Below are 18,860 nucleotides of genomic sequence, written 5' to 3'. Positions count from 1 at the left end.
ATCCCATTTAAATTTATAACAAAATACACTGATAATAAGCCTTAAAGAAATTATGTGCAGTATAATTAAAAAGCAAACACATAACAAAATATACTTATGCTTTAATTACCTGATACAGATAGCAGTAAACAGACATTGCATATTTATTTATATATATGACATAATATTAAAAATAAAATGCAGATAATAAAACATCATATATATGAACATTCTGGTTTCTGTTAATTCATTCAGTTATGTGAAAAGTGAATTAAATGAAAATTAAAACAAACAACCATAAGCAAATAGATGATTTATTTTGCTCTCTTTTTGTAAATGGTCATAAGAACTGGCAAAGTAACATTATGCTGTTTACTAATCAGAGTAAAGTAATAATCATGATGCAATAGTGTGATAATTTGAAGTTTTCTATCAATGGAAGTAACGCATAAATTAAACAGCTCTTTTAATGTTGTGGTTAGGTTAAACATGACAATTAAGAAAATTTACTAAAATAATAGTAAAAAAAATAAATATTATGATGGCGAAGATGGCCTTATTCATCTCCTTAATACATAAATAATCCATAACAATAGATTAAATTTCTTCATCTGTAAAGAATTTTGGCCTTGCACTGATGCAAAATAGGTAATGTATACACACTGTAATGACAACTGTAAAAGGAAACAATCATATTTTTTTTATTTATACCCAAGCCTGTAAAAGAAATGTTTTTTTTTTTTTTAATAGGGTCTTAATTCTCCACTTTTTCAAACAAATAGCTCCCAAATAGCATATGTTACTATTTATTTAATAGCAACATTCTATTTAGGAGTGATGGTGCAAATTGGCAAAGCATTGAGATAAAGTGGCTCTAGGAGAGACTTTTACAAGAGGCCTTTAGGAGATGATAGATGTCATGCAATGCTCAAAACTTATAATTTCAAACAGTAAGAAAACTAAGAATTATTTCCATAATTTTCGTATGGCCTGCCACTCATCATCAAGCAGAGCATCATCGGAGCAGTAACACTGTTTATGAATAAAGAACAGTGTGATCCTCTAACAGTGCACCCACCTGGGGGTACTGTTTATACCAAAAACAAGCAATACAGGGGAAACAAAAAAGACTCTAGACAATGCATTATGATGAAGTTAAACTTGTTGTAAGCATAAATTCCAACCTTCCCAAATGTCTAGGATAAGTTAATCCCAGGCATTTGGGAAGGGTGAAGCATATGTTAGCATCACGTGTCCCAGCCAGTCTTATGGTCAAACTCATCTCTGCCTACGGTAGACTGCATAAGACAGTTCACTTTACATACTGATGGAATACACTGCCTGTGCCTGTAAATGTAGATGTATCACAGGTGGAAACTCTGAACACCTGCATTAATAAGTTCTTTATAAGAAACATTATCACAAGATCTCTGTGATTAAACTTCCCCCCCTCAACCCCTACTGCAGATCACAGCTTATTATCTCAAGCTTTTCTGTCATTACATAATCTCAAGTAGTGTTCAAACCAGTTTATCTTGTCTTCATCTGCTGTTGTTCAAGCTGTAGCTCACCACAGATAGCTTGTGATGTCAACAGACATCAGTTAGGTTGATAGTGCAGACTAGTTCAAGTGTCTGCAAGAGATGAAAAATAGATACATACTGATGACATCCACCCACTTCACCAAAAATGCAGTTCTCTACAACTAAAACTTCCTTCCAAATCTGAACTCTCACTGCCACGCTGCATGTACTGATATATAATTTCAGTAGTCTCTAATTCTGTTATGCAAATAACATGTTCACAGTTTTGCTGTGTTTTTATTTCTTAGATTGATGCATACTCATTTCAATATATGCTTACAATATTAAACTTTAATTAAAATATTTAAAGTATTATTTGTTAATGCAAGGCTATTAAAAGTAAGTTTAATAAAATAATAATTCAATTAAAGTGAGTAATGAAGCATTCAGCTGTAAAATAAAGGGTACAGCAAAATTAATTATTTGAAGGCTATGTTGTATCATCTCACTAATTTACTCTCCCCATTAAAGACATTAATTAAAAAATTTGAATTTCCCTTAGAGTATGACCAATTTCAACTCGCAAAAAAAAAAAAAAAAAAAAACCCAGAAGCAAAAGTAAAAATCACATCTAATTTGATAACATTAATGATAAAATACTCAACAAAAATAAAATGCTTTTGCTTTAATTTTCTTGTTTTGTAATATATAAAAAATCTTACCAGATATTCAAACACTAAAGTGAGCGATTTCTCTGTGTGGACGATATCATGTAATGTGACTATATTATTGTGCTTCAAATCTTTTAGAAGGGATACTGAAAAAAAATAATACCCCAAATTATTATTTAATGTGATCCTTCTATAAAAATAAATATGTATGTTCACAGTAGAATAAAAAGTGAATGGCACTCTTTCTTGGTTTTACTTACTAAAATATACATACATTTCTCTGAAGACCATAAGAATATTTGTAAAAGATGAATAATTGTTACATCAAGTATTCAAACTTATTTATTCAGGTTATTCATTTCCAAACAAAATTTATATATTCACAAGAAAAATGTTCATAGCAATCAGAAGCCCCCCCCCCCATAAGATATTAAAAAATGATATTCTATTTCAATTATGAATTTGATAAAATAGCAAATTTCTCAACTACTTTTAGAAAAACATTTAAATTTTTATTTTTAAATTAAAATTTTTAATTTTTTTACTGCAAATTTAAAAACACTGCTTAAGTTATTCCACTTATGAAAAGTCTTTGTTTACTCTATTGAAAAGTTATTAATGAGCAAATGAAGCTTTGGCAAAGAATTGACACAACAAGAAATAGAAGAATTGACACAACAATCAAATCACTTATCAGTGGGCAAGTGATGGTGTATCTCTGCTGGCACAAAATCTACTCACTCACACAGAAGCAGAATGATGAATTGTGGTTGGTCAAACTTTCGATGATTTTCACAATTTGATAATTGGTTAGATGATTAAAAATTCTACCGATAATTAAAGAATTGATTCTCACACATTCATTTATATAACTTTGGAGGGAAAAAAATGCATAAGGAAAAAAAAGTATTTGTTTTTAAGTAATTTCATGTATCCAGTGGGAAATTTGATATGGCACAAAGAGTTTCACAATCCATAGTCAAGTCTTAGGATTTAAGTTGACTTACTGACATTATAAAGAGAAATTTCTCCTTTTAGATCGCATTTATTATTATTTTTTCTTATATAAGTTTTTGAAATAAACATCATTACAGTACCTTTCATCAACTCAATTATTCAATTTACCCAAATTTCTTTACCTAAACTGATATGAAGTATTTATTATTAATCTCATAGCAAAACAGCTCAACATGTTCCTTCCAAGACAGGGCCTGCTTGTTTGAAACAAATATAGGGGTATCATATTGTTAAGCAGAAAAAAAAATCTGGAGTAGTATCAAAAAATGAAAGATATACAATGCTGATGTGTAGAACTGAATTTTCCCATTAACAGTCTGACCATTCTCCCTATAAAATAAAAAAATTAAATACTAGAATTATATGATAGAGAAATGCAAGACTGTGTTTTGCTTATTCTAACTGAAACTAATCCAATTACCTATCTCTTTGTCTATATATATATATATACACTGTTTTTCTAAAAACATATAGGTAAATAAATTTTACAAGAAAGCAATACCTTCTCTTATGGCAGTACAGGGGGCTCCTTCTTCATGCTCCAGTCTAATTTCCTTTAAAGCTACTAGATTATCAGTCAGACGACTTTTTCCTTTAAACACTGTTGCATATGTTCCCTAAACGATGATAATAAATATACATGTAAATATATGAAATAAACTGGAAATATACTGTGCAAATGTGCGTGTGGCTAAATTTTGAAGAAATGTTGTAATAGTTTGAAAAACAGTTCTAGTATGGACTTTTCAAATACTCTTATAGTAAGTAAAGTATAAATGATACAGCAGAAAACAGCTGCACACAATATAAAAACAGCTGGCAGAGCTTTCCATATGCATTCATATCAATGTAATACCAGTAGAAATACGGCACTAATGATAGAATCATGAATAAATACTGAGGTATTTATTCACGCTACTTCATATTACATAAAACAAGGAATGCTGCTCATCAAAATAGACCAATACTGCTATGGAATTACATGACCGTGCTCCAAGGTAAATCCACCACACATACAGCCATGCAAACCCATGTTTTGTTAAAGTGGTGTAAATGAGAAGTTTTGACACATTTGCAACACAATCTAGATTCTATTCCTTCCCCACCCACACACACACACACCTTAGACTACTGCCTCTTTAAGCCATTGAAATGGGCACCTGGGAAAATTGGGATTGAGCAACTAACCATGCAACTGTTGAGGATTTAATACAAATCCTCAACAGTCGCATGATTAGTTACTCAATCCCAATTTTTCTGCAGTTGATATTAATATAAATATCAGCAGGTAGAATGAGTCTCTAAATGGAGTGGTGCAGAAAACAAGAAATTCTAAACAGAATTAATAATGCCTACTTTCCACATGATAATTGGTGGAACCTATTTGCAAACTAGCCAGCCAGAAAAATGGAAGAGTGGATGAAAGAGTTTTTCTACATTTCATAATTCTGAAAAGGCTAAAATAGCAATTGTAATTTTGAAGTTTTATAAATTACAAAATTTTATAAAAGTTCTACTACAATCTTGTTTCAAGATGACAGATCATGATTTAAAAAAAAAAAAACCATTGGAATACCTCAAGATACCCTCACATACTGTAAATTTAGTTTAGATTATACTAAAGAGATGGTATTTAAAATCTAAGTGGCAATAAACTTGTTTCAAGATTCTTAAATAATAATTTAATTCTCATTAGGGAAAAAGTCAACACTTCCCATTTCACCTGTCCTTAGGGCAGGTGAAATGGAAAGTATAGATTTTTTTTTTTTTTTTTTTTGCTGATGCTTTCTTATATATCATTTACCACCACCACTACTACTATTACTACTAATAATAATAATAAAAATAATATAAGCTGTAATACTTTTCTATTACAGTTTATGTCATTAAGCTGTAATACTTTTCTATTACAGCTTACGTCATTAAGCTGTAATATTAAGCTGTAATACAAGTTCTTAAGGTTAAAGTCACACACACCTAATAAACTCACTTTCCATTTTTGAAAAGGATTTAAAAAAAAAGATCTGTGGGTCCTCACACTATGATACTATGTGAATAATAAAATTAAATTAATACTTACCTCTCCAAGTTTGTCCAACTTTGTGTAAGTTTCCATTTTCCCAAAACCAATTTCTGACTATATTTAGGGTATAAAAAATAAATTATAATAAAGCATTTATAAAATCATGTTATAAATCAGAAAACTAATAAAGATAGCTGTTTTATTATATTAATATAAAATTATATTGGTATTAGTATAAAAGTGTATATTAACAGAGAATAAATTAAAATAAATGTGTGCCAATATTTATTAATTATACAATAAATATTCTAATTTTCCTGTTTTGTAAGCTCTTTGTTTGAAGTTTGACTATGATAATTTAAAGTATTAGTCAAAACTCATTCAAAAAAAATCTAATAGAGAATAAATTTATTACAACATAAAAAGTATCAAAACTCACAAGTGATTGCCTTCGAACTGTCCGACTAATAGGACCTTCAAATGAAAAATTAGACTGCTTTCCAACAAAATCTTCTGGAAGATGAAGGTCTGCAGGAAGGGATAACCTCTTGCTGATATCTTGCTGTAATAAATAAACATGGCAATTGGATTAAACTGCAATAAGCAAAATATGAATTTACCGAATATAACGGGAACTCTAAAAATCACAATTTAACAAGAAGCATTATTACCTGACTGATCCGTCTACTTTTTGAGCGGAGTTTAACTGGAGATGCAACTTCATCTGATGCTCCAGAAGCTTCTTCACTTTCTCCATCTGAGCCAATTCTTGGATGTTCATGAACAACGCCTAATAGAATTCAACATGAAAAAAAAAGCATGTAAACCTAATCTCAATTCATTTAATTTGTTAAAAAACAAACAACAAAATTATACTTTGGCAGAAAATAAAATATTATTCATCCCAAAAGGTAGGCCATTATCTTTATTTAACTCTGAAGAGTGCAACTTAAGTGATGAACTCAATTTTGCTAAGTGAAACCTGGAGCTTGATGGAATTTATATTTTTTGCTTGACATTAAATCATAATGTCATCTATATTCTGATAAACTTCCACCATGTTGGAATATCATGTGTGACGTTATTAATTCTTATTGCAAACAATTCTGAAAATAAAGTGCCAGTAATACTACACTATTAAAAGTTACTACTAGCTTTTAATTTCAGATGATCATAATGTTACATAATAACAGTGCCCTTGTTGAATTTAAAGGCAATCAGGTATCAAAGAAATAAAGTGAACAAATCATTGAGAAAACCTTTCAAAATTGAATGGTCCCTCTTCCCCTTAATGTGTTATTAATACAGTTACTTAAAAGAAAAAAAAAATTGAAATTATCAACTAGTAAAAATACTAGCAACATTTTGCTTTAAATTTTTATAAATAATAACTGATAGTAACATTTAACTATTAATGTTACATTCTAAGGATATTTAAAACATTTTGCATTTTAGTGGTTTCTGCAATTTCAAGTTTATATTTTATATTGTGTAGAGGAGATGTTCTGAATGCTCCTTAGGGCACTGTGAAAGACAGCATCCAATCAAATGAGTACACTTTTCTTAGCAGATTGATAGATAGGTGATCCATAATCTGGGTAAGATCTGTTTAAAGCTCAATACAAATGAAGGGGAGTATAGTGATCTCCACCCCATGTGGTTGCAGATAGCATTCTGAGGATACTGAATTTAAGACAAATGGCTCTTAAGATTAGTGATATGTCACTAAAAGTTTAATTTGCTGTCCAATACTACTAAGAATCTGATACTATTGGTAAGAAGTAGGATAATACTATTTTTGAGCCATACTTCAGGTTTGGAGTGGATCTTACATCTTTTACAAAAGTGAATACAAGTAGATTTCTATGCTTAAATTCAATAAGTATTATTGAGATGTCCAGAACTCAATTTTGCTAAGTGAAACCTGGAGCTTGATTGAATTTATATTTTTTGCTTGACATTAAATCATGATGTCATCTGTATTCTGATAAGCTTCCACCATGTTGGAATATCATGTGTGACGTTATTAATTCTTATTGCAAACAACATGTCACTTAATATAGCTCTCTGGGGAATGCCTTCCTCCTGCATGTGCATTTGAGAGCAAGTTCATTTTTCTAATGAACCTGAAAGGTATTCTGCCTTCCAAAAAACTCTAGGTAATGGGGAACTTGCCTAACAGTCAAAAAGGTGTGCAGAGCTTGTAAAATGTCAACTCATCATGTGGTATCAAAAGCCTTTTCCATACCCAAACTTACCATAACTAGATGTTTGTCTTGATAAATGCTTTCTGATATCTGATTCTGCCTTATATATCAAATATAATGCAGACCTGCTTCACTGAAATCCATAATGATGTATATGTAATTCTTGGTATGTATGCTTTTCCTGAGTGAGTGGGACTCAAGAAACCAGATGAGGTGGTTAAGTATCAGATTAAGGTGAACCACTAATGGCTTAATCCTGCTGCAGACAGTATTATTAAATTTTTTTAACTTCAAGTTTAAATTGCAAAAACAGTCCAGCAGCAGGATAAAGCATATCAGCTTTACTGTGTCATTAACCGCATAGCAATGCAGTTCTATCTCTTGCCTCTATTCCAGTCATTTATCATTTCACAAGCCATAGGAGATGAAAGAAAAGTTCTTCTTTCAAGGAAAACAAGTTGCAAGTGTTCTGGGACTACATATCTGTGAAAGTACTTTATATGTTTCCTTCGACACACTCTCTCTCTCAATTTTCTTTAAACCCAACTGCATGAGTCATCTGGGGGAGGCCTGCTGTTCCTTACTGAACTCGTCAAACTACTTGTGAGAATGCTCCCCATCCCTCTAGTTCCTCTGATGCTTGAAACTGTACATATTACAACATCAAACATGTGCAGCACTTAAAAATGATTTATCAGTAGTTTACAAATTCTCCTCTGATGGTAAATTGGCTTTAAGTGTAAAATAGTATCATATAGATTTTTGAGACTGAGCTTCCAATATTAATTTCTTTTCTTTTTTTTTTTTTTTTTGTGTTGAATCTAATTTATTAACAATGGCTAAATATATCATCATATGATATATTTAACTAAAGTTAATAGTTTTAAAGGGAAAAAATTACATAATAACATGTTCACCTCAGTTTATAGGCAGCAGTGAATACAGTTTTACACCTGTGTCACCTGGACAACATTCAGCATTAAATTAAATAGAGTTTAAAATCAAATATCAGTCATAAGTAACCTGTCCTATTATAATATTAATCTGAAAAATCTCTTTCCCACTAGCAATTAAGTGACTTAAGGTCAACCGTTGTTACATATCATGTGTGATGAAGCATTAAATGCTTCAAAATGTGTCCATCCCTGTAGCATCAACTAAAGAAGAAGCAACCTCAACAATGTGGAAAGGGTACTTGTCATTTTATTAATTTGGATGGTAACTGTATTTGTAGTTACTAAACAGCATTTAATGACTATTTGAAAACAAAATAATGCATAATGAAACAAATAAAAGTAAAGCATTTATTAAGATTTCGGTAACCTCTTAAATTCTGCAGCTGCTTATCTCATTTATGCTTAAATCCACTGCAAATGCAACTAAATTATTCATGATATATATACATCACACAGCTTTTCTGGGACTACATATTTGTGAAAATACTTTATATGTTTACTTCGACTCTCTCTCTCTCAATTTTCTTTACACCCAACTGCATGAGTCATCCAGGGGAGGGCTGCTGTTCCCTACTGAACTCGTCAAACTACTTGTGAGAATAGTCCCCATCCCTCCATTCCTCTGATGCTTAAAATCGAACTTCTGTTCATATTTAATTTTAAATCCTCCACCTCGAAGTCGTGAGTCATAGTGGATGTGAGTCACCATCGCAAAGAAGAGTAAGCATAGGAGACCCTAGGCCCTGCCGTTTCCCACCTCATTCACAGCATCCCTACAATATAAAAGCGATCGGGGAAAAAAAAAAAAAAAAAAAAAACGAAGCTCAGAATTACGCGAAAGACGGCACGTTTGTTGGCACACTAGCTTCACAGGAAGGAGAAGAGGGAACAACACCGAACGGCCATCTGTCATTTAGACCAGCTAATAATACTACGCTAAAGTATAATGCACATTATGAAAATTCAATAGCGATCGTTTAAAAACTGAAAGGTCAAAAACAATGAACACTAAAAAAAAGCGTAATGATACTGAAAAAAATCTTTTTTTACAATCATACGTAACCATACGTAAACTAAGTTTTAAAATTAAAATAAAAAATAAATGATTTATCACGATTCCAAAATTAGCAGTACAAAATCCAAACTTCAAAATTTAATCTAATTTTCAAGTCTGGCTGTATAACATTTCGGAAAAATCATCATCAGCATATAAAAATCTTATTTATATGTTAATGGTGACAGTCCATTCCATTTCTTTTTGAATTTCAATCAGCTGACAGAAAACGTCAATAAAGATGTTTCTGAGCCAGTGTTTTTCACACATACGGCGAGCGAAGCCGTGCTCTGCCGTAATCGATATTCTATTTCAGTCATCCTCAAAAATGATAGGTCACGGCTCGGTGCAAAGCCACGGGCCACAATAGCCTTAGCTTTCTAAAAAGAGAAAAATATCCCACAGCAGTTCGAGCTAAGACCAAAGCACATCGCAAGTGGATTACATCAAAAACCGACACTTCATTTTTTTTGCAAATGCAAAAGTATGCAAGCAAACTTCTGATAAATTCGAAATGATGCTTCATACCAATCGCGCCGACTAGCCACCTGCCCGTGACTGCTGAATACGATGCTGTTTCTTGTATTCTGCCTATCTTGTGAACTCCTCTGACCGTTTGGTCGTCCCAGAGTATAAACAAAAAAATTATTTAAATTTATTTATTTACTTAAACCACTGAGCCCAATTTTCATCAGCCCAGCTCCATGCCCATTTTACATCCAGATGGTTCCTACTTAAGTAATCTAACCATAAAGCTGACCCAAGCAACATACTTTTCTTTCAATTCTTGCATTAACAACACTTCCCCCTTGTGTCGTTAAACTCAGTACCAACAACAACAATTTCTTCCCATATTTATTTATTTTTTCTTCTTTTTGGTCAGAAAGAAGTTTTTGATCCTGATAACAATTATATATATTAAATCTAGGTTTTTCATTCGAATTCAGCCTCAAATACCAAGTTCACAAATTATATATATAAAAAAAAAAAAATATATATATATATATATATATATATATATATCTCCGAATAGTCAGGAGCGAGAGTGCAGTAGCACACGCTTCTTGATTAGACCGGGGTTCGAGCCCGTCACCACCAAATACGGAGGATGCGGAAAGGTCAGGGAGTGACCACCGCATATCCCGAAGCAATATGGCCTTAGTTGCTAATGCTCCTAAAAACCAAATAACAACAACAGCTCTTTGAGTAGACCGGGGTTCAAGTCCCTGACTGCTGAATACGGTCGATCTGCCAACCAACACTGGACCAGCGTGGCAGATTATGGTCCATTTCCCTCAACATGAATTGTTGAGAAGGCTTCCATCCTGCAGTGGGTTGATAATGGCTGCACTTTACCTTTTGTTATATAAAGATTATATATTAATTAGTCTGAGTGGGGCATCTTTCTTTCCATTCTAAATTTCTTCTTTAAAAACAATTTGCGTGTGCATCTTCAGTGATTTTTTTTAAACCTGCGAATGTTATGCTTAACCCCCACCAAAAAAAAATGCAAGATTTAACTCATCCCTGGGGCGAGTGGGGGGAAGTGATCAGTACATACTGTTAACATTTCAATATGAATAATGAGGAGAGAACAACTTTCTTTGTTCGATCCCCCCTTTTAACTAAGTAATCTAAACAATCAGTACTTTTTTTTTTTTTACCAACTTACCAGAAGGAAGATTTATTAAACATTAAAATTAGTAGCAGTTTAAATATAAGGATAAGATCCGAGAGTTTTATTCGTGTTCCTCAATTGGCACTTTTTCTCCTTTGCAACTTTTTCTCTTCTCAGTTACCAGAACGAAAATATGGAGTTTTAATTCAGATCCATTCCAGTTTGTTCGTTCATTTATTTATTTATTTTCTCTCTCTCACATCCTCCCATGGCAGTACAGTGATTTCGACACTTGTTATTCGTTTGGAGAGAGAGAGACGTCTGAGTTCGAATCCCGTTGGAGATTCGAACGATTATTCAATCGGGGCTGTAGTTAGCCGGTCTCAGACGGAAGAAATAAGATTTTTACCATTGAGTTATACCTGGTTTTTCACGCCGAATAATTTGTAAATCGGCCCGTGAACATGCATTTGTACAGTAAACTCCTAATTACACAATGCGGTTAGGAAACGAATTTGCCCGAACAATCCAAAAAATTAAAGAAAAACTCACGCTGTAGTAAAATTTAACTCAAACGTGTTATTTCTGAAAAAGGAAAACAAAAAGTTCGATTTTTCCCTTAGTTTGTCTTCCTGACAATGGTACTAAATTTGGAAACATCTTGTTGGCGAGAACGGCGTGTTCTTGTGATTCCATGTTATCGAATAGACTCATAAGTTGACAATTGTGCATCTGTTCCAAAAGTTGTGAAAAGATGCCAAAGAGAACATTTTAAAAAATACTGCTGAGCTAAAGATTTTGTTCAGTAGAAAGAACAATCCTTTTCCATTTTACCATGATGGACGCACACAAAAAATAAAAAAACCACCTTAAGAAAAAGGAATGTTAAAATTCTTTAAGTAGGATTACTGAAATATGACTACTAAAGTAAGCTAGTGGAGAGGGCGAAAAGGTGGGAATGCAGGCTCTGGGAAATTCAAGGGTCTTGTATAAAGGAACATTATAAAATTTAAACAAACAACACTGTAAAGGATTCCATGTATTTCTTTTTGTTATGGCTTGGTTAATCCGCCCTCGGATAATCGAGAGTCTACTGCATACAGACATAAACTGAGCAACATGGGCCTTAGATATTCATGCACTATATAAATCAGGATAACAATGAAACTCACTACAAAAAGTACGTTTTGGTTATGTGAATGAAGTTTTTTATTTTTTAAATAATCAATGTGTAGTATCATTGAAAATAGTGCCATCATCTGGGAAATTGCTCTTAACGATAAAGGCAGGTCAACCTAATAATTTATCTAACGGTTTTAGACAGGACTAACTCACAGTAATCTAAGAGAAAAATAGTCATCAACATTCAGGTTTTAAATTCTCGCTCTCGACTAGATAAACAGTGTAAATTGAATATCTAAAGATGCGGATATGTTCACATTCACTGTCCTATGCGTTGGTGCCATGATTTTTTTTTTTTTTTTTTTTTTTTTGTTTAAACAATTACAATTTACTCTACAAGGCCATTATTACTCTGGGTGACTAATAATTCTCTTAGAAGAAAGAGGCTATGATTGTTCATTCTTGTCATTATATGATGAACTGACTTCAGTTGAATTTTAAAACTGAAATATTTTTAAAAAATGGCAGACTTCTTATGATTTTCTGTTACAGTTACCCATAGACGAAAATTTCCTTGGAAGGTAGTGAGGAGTGGGGGGATCATACCTCCGGTCTACAGAAAGCACCATTATTTCTCTGTTTCCGCACGTAACGTACAAGGATATACAAGTATAAACAAAGTTTTCAGGGAGAGCCGCAAACGCCACAGTCCTCTTCTCCTGCATCCTTGTAATGACGATACCACAACATAAATTTTTGGTGATGAATTGTTTTTTTTTTTAATCCTATCAGAAGAAAGCAAAGCAGTGATAGTCGATCCGTCATATACTTTTTTTTTTAAAAGTTAATTAAACCTGCTTACTTATTTTTATACAGATCCAAAATAACACCTGTTCATGCATATTTTCTCTCAAGAGGAAGGGGGAGCCGCATAGTTTTATTAGGAGGCTGTGCTAAAAAGAGACAGAAAAAGATGGAAAGTATGTCATGCGCCTTCTCTGCTAATATCGTAGGATGAGCAGTCTCAACACGTTTCAAGGTCACTGGTTAATTTAATGAATTTGTATAAAACAGAAAGCAAGACTGGTTTGGAGGAATCATACAGGATCTGAAAGCTTTTCTTTTGGCGGTTGCCACTGAACTGCCACTAAAGGTAACCTTGCATAGACTAGTCATTAAGAAGTCAACTGCCAGTTGTACCAAACTTGAACACGTGTCCTTGGATTTATTTATAATTTGTTTACGTCACTTATAATCCCCTCCCCCTTTTGCTGCACAGGCACAAACTTCTAGTTCGATACCACGCAGAATTGAGGAATTATGAAATTATGTGTGGAACTGGAGTCATCCGATTTACACTTCAGCACTTGATAAAAGTTCGGTTCCAGCACACTAGAAAAATAAGTTACTGATGAACAAACCAAATGCGTTGCCCAAAATATTCAAATCTGTCAAGGATCTAAGTCTGTTACCTAAAGTTGTCTTGGATCTAAATAGTACTACAAAGATTGCCGCAGGGAAATTCAATCTCCTCTTTACAAAATATCTTCACGTCAGGAATAGAATATTAAATTCGATGAGAAGACTAGGCGCCAGTGAAAACAGACTAGAATTTGAATATCGAATACTTCCGAAAGTGATTTTTATAATACTATAAAAATTTTTTAAAATTATTATAAAATGATTTTTATAATATTAAAATTTATAATACTGCCCATGTATGCATACATCGGTAGAAGAACCTAGTGGGCGTTAACCAGGACTTTAGCGGCATCGAGGAGAAGGGGGGGGGGGGGTCCGAAAGAACAAAAAAAAAAAAAAACCCCAATCACATGACGTAAACACACTGGGAATGCTCCCCCATCTGTACATCAAGTGAAACGCAATTTAACTTAAAAGGTTTCTTTGATCAAGCTTTAGCAGACATAAACAAACACGTGCCTACTTCTACAATGAATCATTCATTCATTAATTCATGACCACGACATGCAGCGGTTCATAATGCTTACCACCGACATAAATCAGCCTTAAAACAGATGAACTGAAATCAGACTAACTGCGAAAAAAAAAAAAAAAACAGCCTTCACTGAATTTTTATGTACAGGTATTTTTATCGTTCGCTAGTTTGAATAAACAGCATCGACAATTACAGTGACATCATAACTGCGAAACATTAATGACCATTACGACGAAAAATAATGGCGGCTAGAAGAATGGCGTCTTTATGCTGTTGGAGAACTCAGTAAGCAATTCAGTAAAAAAAACAACCCTCAGATGCTAGTGACAGGCTTGAATTTACCGGAGTTGATCAGTTTTTCTTAGAGACTTTTTTTTATTATTATTATTAATATATATATATATATTTTTTTTTTTTTTTTTTTATTTATTTATTTCGGTTTCTTCAGTGCAAACTCTACACAAACAAACATACCGCTTCAAGAAGTGTTGGATACCTTCCTCGTAGAATTTTTTTTGCTGCTGCTGATGAAACCAATCTGCATATGTCTTGCTGCGCTTTAACACCGGACTGGTATTAGCATCCTTTCATAACCTTTTCGGGTGGGACCCGACAGATCGAAAATCGCAAGGGTCGGGACTAATTAGAGCATTCGAGATTCTCCAACACCTTCCATCATATAATGCAGTCCTGATTTGGTCCACAACCTTGGATAACACGAGATGGATGCTACCTTGACTGAGTAGGAGGAAAAGCTGGCTGTCTACCTTTGCATAACAGCCTACAACAGTCCGCTACGGTTGTTTTATAAATACGTGAAGTGTATAATACACTGCCTACATCCTGCAATAAATCTCCATCATATTATAGCCTTCTTCACTAAAACCTGCACAATACGCTAATCTTGTTTGGAATCTGATACACTATAATTAATGACCTCCCAGAAGTCACTCAGCTGCTCACCTAATCACAAACACGTCACAACCGACGCCGTGGTCTAACTCGTTGACGGATATAGGACATACTATCCAAAAGTTATGATAATACTGTATATTTAAAAACAAAGATTCCTTTAACTTACTTAATTTTGCATATTTCCACTTCAAAGTATTTTCCATGCGACTTTGGGAACATGCAATAACGTGTTTTTGAAATTGTCTTGAAGAGGGACGGGATGGTTATCGCAATCGACCTCATCTTTTGGAAACAAGAAGTCGCAGGAATCAAGGTACAGAGATTATAGGCCAATAATGGTGAACCTTTAACGCCCCGAGTACCAAAAATATAGCAATAATATTTAAAAAAAAAAAAATAAGAAAAAAAGTCTGAAATTACCAAGTAGCATTTACTGTACAGTACTTATAAAGTAATAACTACTTGAACGTTTCTAATTAGAATTTTGTTACTTCATAATTCTACATACGGTTACACAATGGTTTCCACCTCCAGATATTTATGATAGACCAAAAACAAAATTCTGTTCAAATAATAAAAAACTTTTATAATATAAACTACTTATGGGAGACCGTATGACTGTATATTTTCCTATGCGTGCCTTTCGTGGCACGCATGCCATTGGTTCGCCATATATAGGGATATAAGGTTTGCCATATATAGGGTTTGCCATTTAAGGGTTAGAGGACGACAGTCATTTGAGTCGGTCGAAGAACAGGCCGCCGTAGCCTAGTGGTCAGGCGCGCGGGTACATAAGTACACGTGCCTTGAGTGACCGGGGTTCAAGCCCGTGACTGCTGAATACGGTGCTGTTTCTTGTATTCTGTATATCTTGTGAACTCCTCTGACCGTTTGGTCGTCCCGGAGTATAAACAGAAAATTTATTTATTTTATTTAAAACTGTAGACAGACAGATGGTGCTTTTCACAAAACACCACTTGAACGTCTGTGCTTTTCATAAAGCAACTTCTCCAAAGGCTGTTCGTTGCATGTCAAGTGTTTATATAGCTTCTTTATTTTATTATTATTTTTTTTTTCGTTAAACGAGATACAAACTGATTCTTTTGAATCGCTAATTTGAAAAGAAAAAAAAAAGCGTTAAGTTATTTTAGACACGTAATTATGTGACTATTCTCTCATAATATGGAGTGAGATAAGCAAAATTCTCTAAAATTGTTACCTCAAACGGATTTGTGGAGAACCTATCTCATAACACAGAAATTCACTCTAGGGTAACTATCAAATTGCACGACTGTATAAATAAGTTGTTGTAAACAGTTTTTTTTTTTTAATATTAGTGTATATCATACTGGTGTATAATGTTAGTGAAGACTCAAAGTCGTGACCGGTTGATATAAAATTATAGTTGCATACATGGCGAACAGTTTTTGAGTGTCCGAGGGAAGAATGGGTCAGCGTTGAGATCATCTTTCCGACTTCGAAAGTGGAATGACTGTGGGGGCAAGACGCGCAGCGCAGGTGCCAGTATCTTGGTATCAACCAACATGGTTAAGTGCTCTCGTTCTGTAGTGTAACGAGTCTACCGTGACTAGCTCAACAGTGGTCGAACAACTAGCCAAAAGTCACAAGTGGGACAACCACGTGTGGCCAACCAGTGCTGAGGGTCGTGTCTCGTAACGCAGCAGCACAGTAACTCAGCTAACTACACAATACAATGAAGGTCCACATGAGCTATGCACCAGACGAACATAGCTCATATGGACTATGGCAGTTGACGGTCGTTAAGGATGCCCATGCTCACTGGTAGACATAAGAAACTGCACCTTGCATGGCCACGTCAGCACCAACACTGGACCACCGACATATGGAAATCTGTCGCCTGGTGTGATGAATCCCGTTTCCAACGTTTCCATTTCGAGAAAGCAACATGAGGCCATTATGCCTGGATGCACTGTCGGTGTTCCGCAGGCTGAAGGCAGTAGTGTTATGGTTTCGGGAATATTTTCGTGGCATGCGCTGGAAACAGTTAATCAACGGCTCGATGCAGTGACGGATCCAGAAAAAATGACAGGAGGGGCACCATTTTGTGCACTAGAATGGCGATCACTTTTGCATCAGTGTTGCCAACTGTAGTCCGGTGAAAATAGCTGAGACACAATGCAAAAATTGATAAAATCCTATGTTAACAATAAAAAAAAAATTTGTAGCTAAAGGGAATCAAGTTCAAATAGCAAAGTTTAGCAAACGATACTCACCTTAGATAATCTGCAGTTGTTACTTGAGGTAGGATGAATGAATAATTTTGGAGTTTATGATGAAAATTGAGGTAGGATGAATGAATAATTTTGGAGTTTATGATGAAAATTGAGGTAGGATGGAAATTATTCATCCATCCTACCTCAAGTAACAACTGCAGATTATCTAAGGTGAGTACCGTTTACTAAGCTTTGCTATTTGAACTTGAGTCCAATCATATTGGTACTTTAAGAAATCCTATAACTTATCTAATAGCTAAAGGGAATTTAAACAATTGGATATTTTCCGAAAAACGACAGGGAGGCACATTCCCCGGTGTCCCTACTCTGAATCCGCACTGGCTCGATGGGAACGCCTACCATCCTATCTTCTCCGACCAAACATACTCCTTCATGATGAAGACAACTATAAAGCCAACTCCGGCGTCTATCAACAACACAACGCGCCATGCCACAAGGCCCGGTAGGTTGCTAAATGGTTTCAGGAACGTGACACTGAATTCTCCTACTTCCATGGCCACCCAATCTCAACCAACCGAGCAGGGACTTGCTGGAAAAGGCCATTCGATGCTACAACCAACAAACTGATGCGTGGGCATTACTGGACACAATGTGCAACTCATGGATAGTACCAGCACTATCACAGGACACCCTGCAACACGTTGTTGTGGAGTCCATGCCAAAACGTGTAAGAGTTGTATTACGAGCAAAAGGTGCCGCGAGGTATTAGGTAGGTGTTGCTAATGCAAACCAATTCAGCGTATAAATAATCCGTAAACCTTTCTCAATCAGTAAAGCTAATGCAGTCCATATGACTGCATCTGAAGTTAGCATTTCTTAATAAGAGAATTAATAACAATGTGAAGCAATAACGGTAAAAGTATTGTCAGGACACTACGGAAGGTTTCGTTTAAGAAGTGATTCCGGTTCAGAATATTTAAATGAAAATTTTGTTTATCGTGATGACTCGCGAAATTAAATTCTCTTTTTTGCTATACTTTATATCAAAAAAAAAAAAAAAAAAGTGATGAAAAATACGTGTGTAACTCTTCCTGTAGAAATTTTAATCTCAGCAAGGTCTTCCCCCCTTCCTTTTGGAAGAGTAAACAGGTAGTAAGGCTCATTGTCTGTAACCTTGAACATTTGAAACTACGATAGAATATTGGAGGATATATGAAAAAAAAAAAAAAATGTTACGTGCTAGTTCGCTTCATTTTCTTCTCGCAAAAATCGGGAGGGAGGGGGGATTACGTGAAAAATATGTAAAAAATAGTACTTCATTATATGGATGTGCGAAAATTTGTTTTTAGTTAGAGAACAATTCACTGCAGAAAGAAACTACTATCTGGTGTTGTGGAAGTGAGTAGTTTGAATAAATTTAAGGATGGATCAGAGGGAATGGACAGATGAGGTGGACTTTTTTGAATAAATTTAAGGATGGATCAGAGGGAATGGACAGATGAGGTGGACTTTTTTTTGCTGATGCTGCATAAGCTTGCTTCCTTGCATCATTTGCCAGTACTACTACTAACAATAAAAAAATGATAATAATCTTCTATCCCT

The 18,860-nt window shown here is 34.3% G+C and overlaps 1 protein-coding gene across 3 annotated transcripts in view; it reads right to left on the bottom strand.

Moving 5' to 3' along the window:
• LOC150086776 (cyclin-dependent kinase 17-like) overlaps nt 1–18,860 on the bottom strand; it is a 279,296-nt gene that overhangs the window by 76,614 nt on the left and 183,822 nt on the right. For all 3 annotated transcript variants that reach the window (XM_090372743.1, XM_090372745.1, XM_090372744.1), the window contains exons 2-6: nt 5,885–6,003; nt 5,653–5,775; nt 5,271–5,327; nt 3,693–3,807; nt 2,225–2,319 (exon numbers count right to left, since the gene is read on the bottom strand). In XM_090372743.1, coding sequence (XP_090228869.1) covers nt 2,225–2,319; nt 3,693–3,807; nt 5,271–5,327; nt 5,653–5,775; nt 5,885–6,003 — 509 coding nt within the window. The remainder of the gene's footprint in view (nt 1–2,224; nt 2,320–3,692; nt 3,808–5,270; nt 5,328–5,652; nt 5,776–5,884; nt 6,004–18,860) is intronic.

This window comes from Mastigoproctus giganteus, chromosome 4 (assembly GCF_048544385.1).
Source record: "Mastigoproctus giganteus isolate SK-2022 chromosome 4, ASM4854438v1, whole genome shotgun sequence".
Classification (NCBI taxonomy): Eukaryota; Metazoa; Arthropoda; class Arachnida; order Uropygi; family Thelyphonidae; genus Mastigoproctus; species Mastigoproctus giganteus.
Note: the sequence above shows the minus strand (reverse complement) of the source record. Positions and strands in the feature narration are given on the sequence as shown.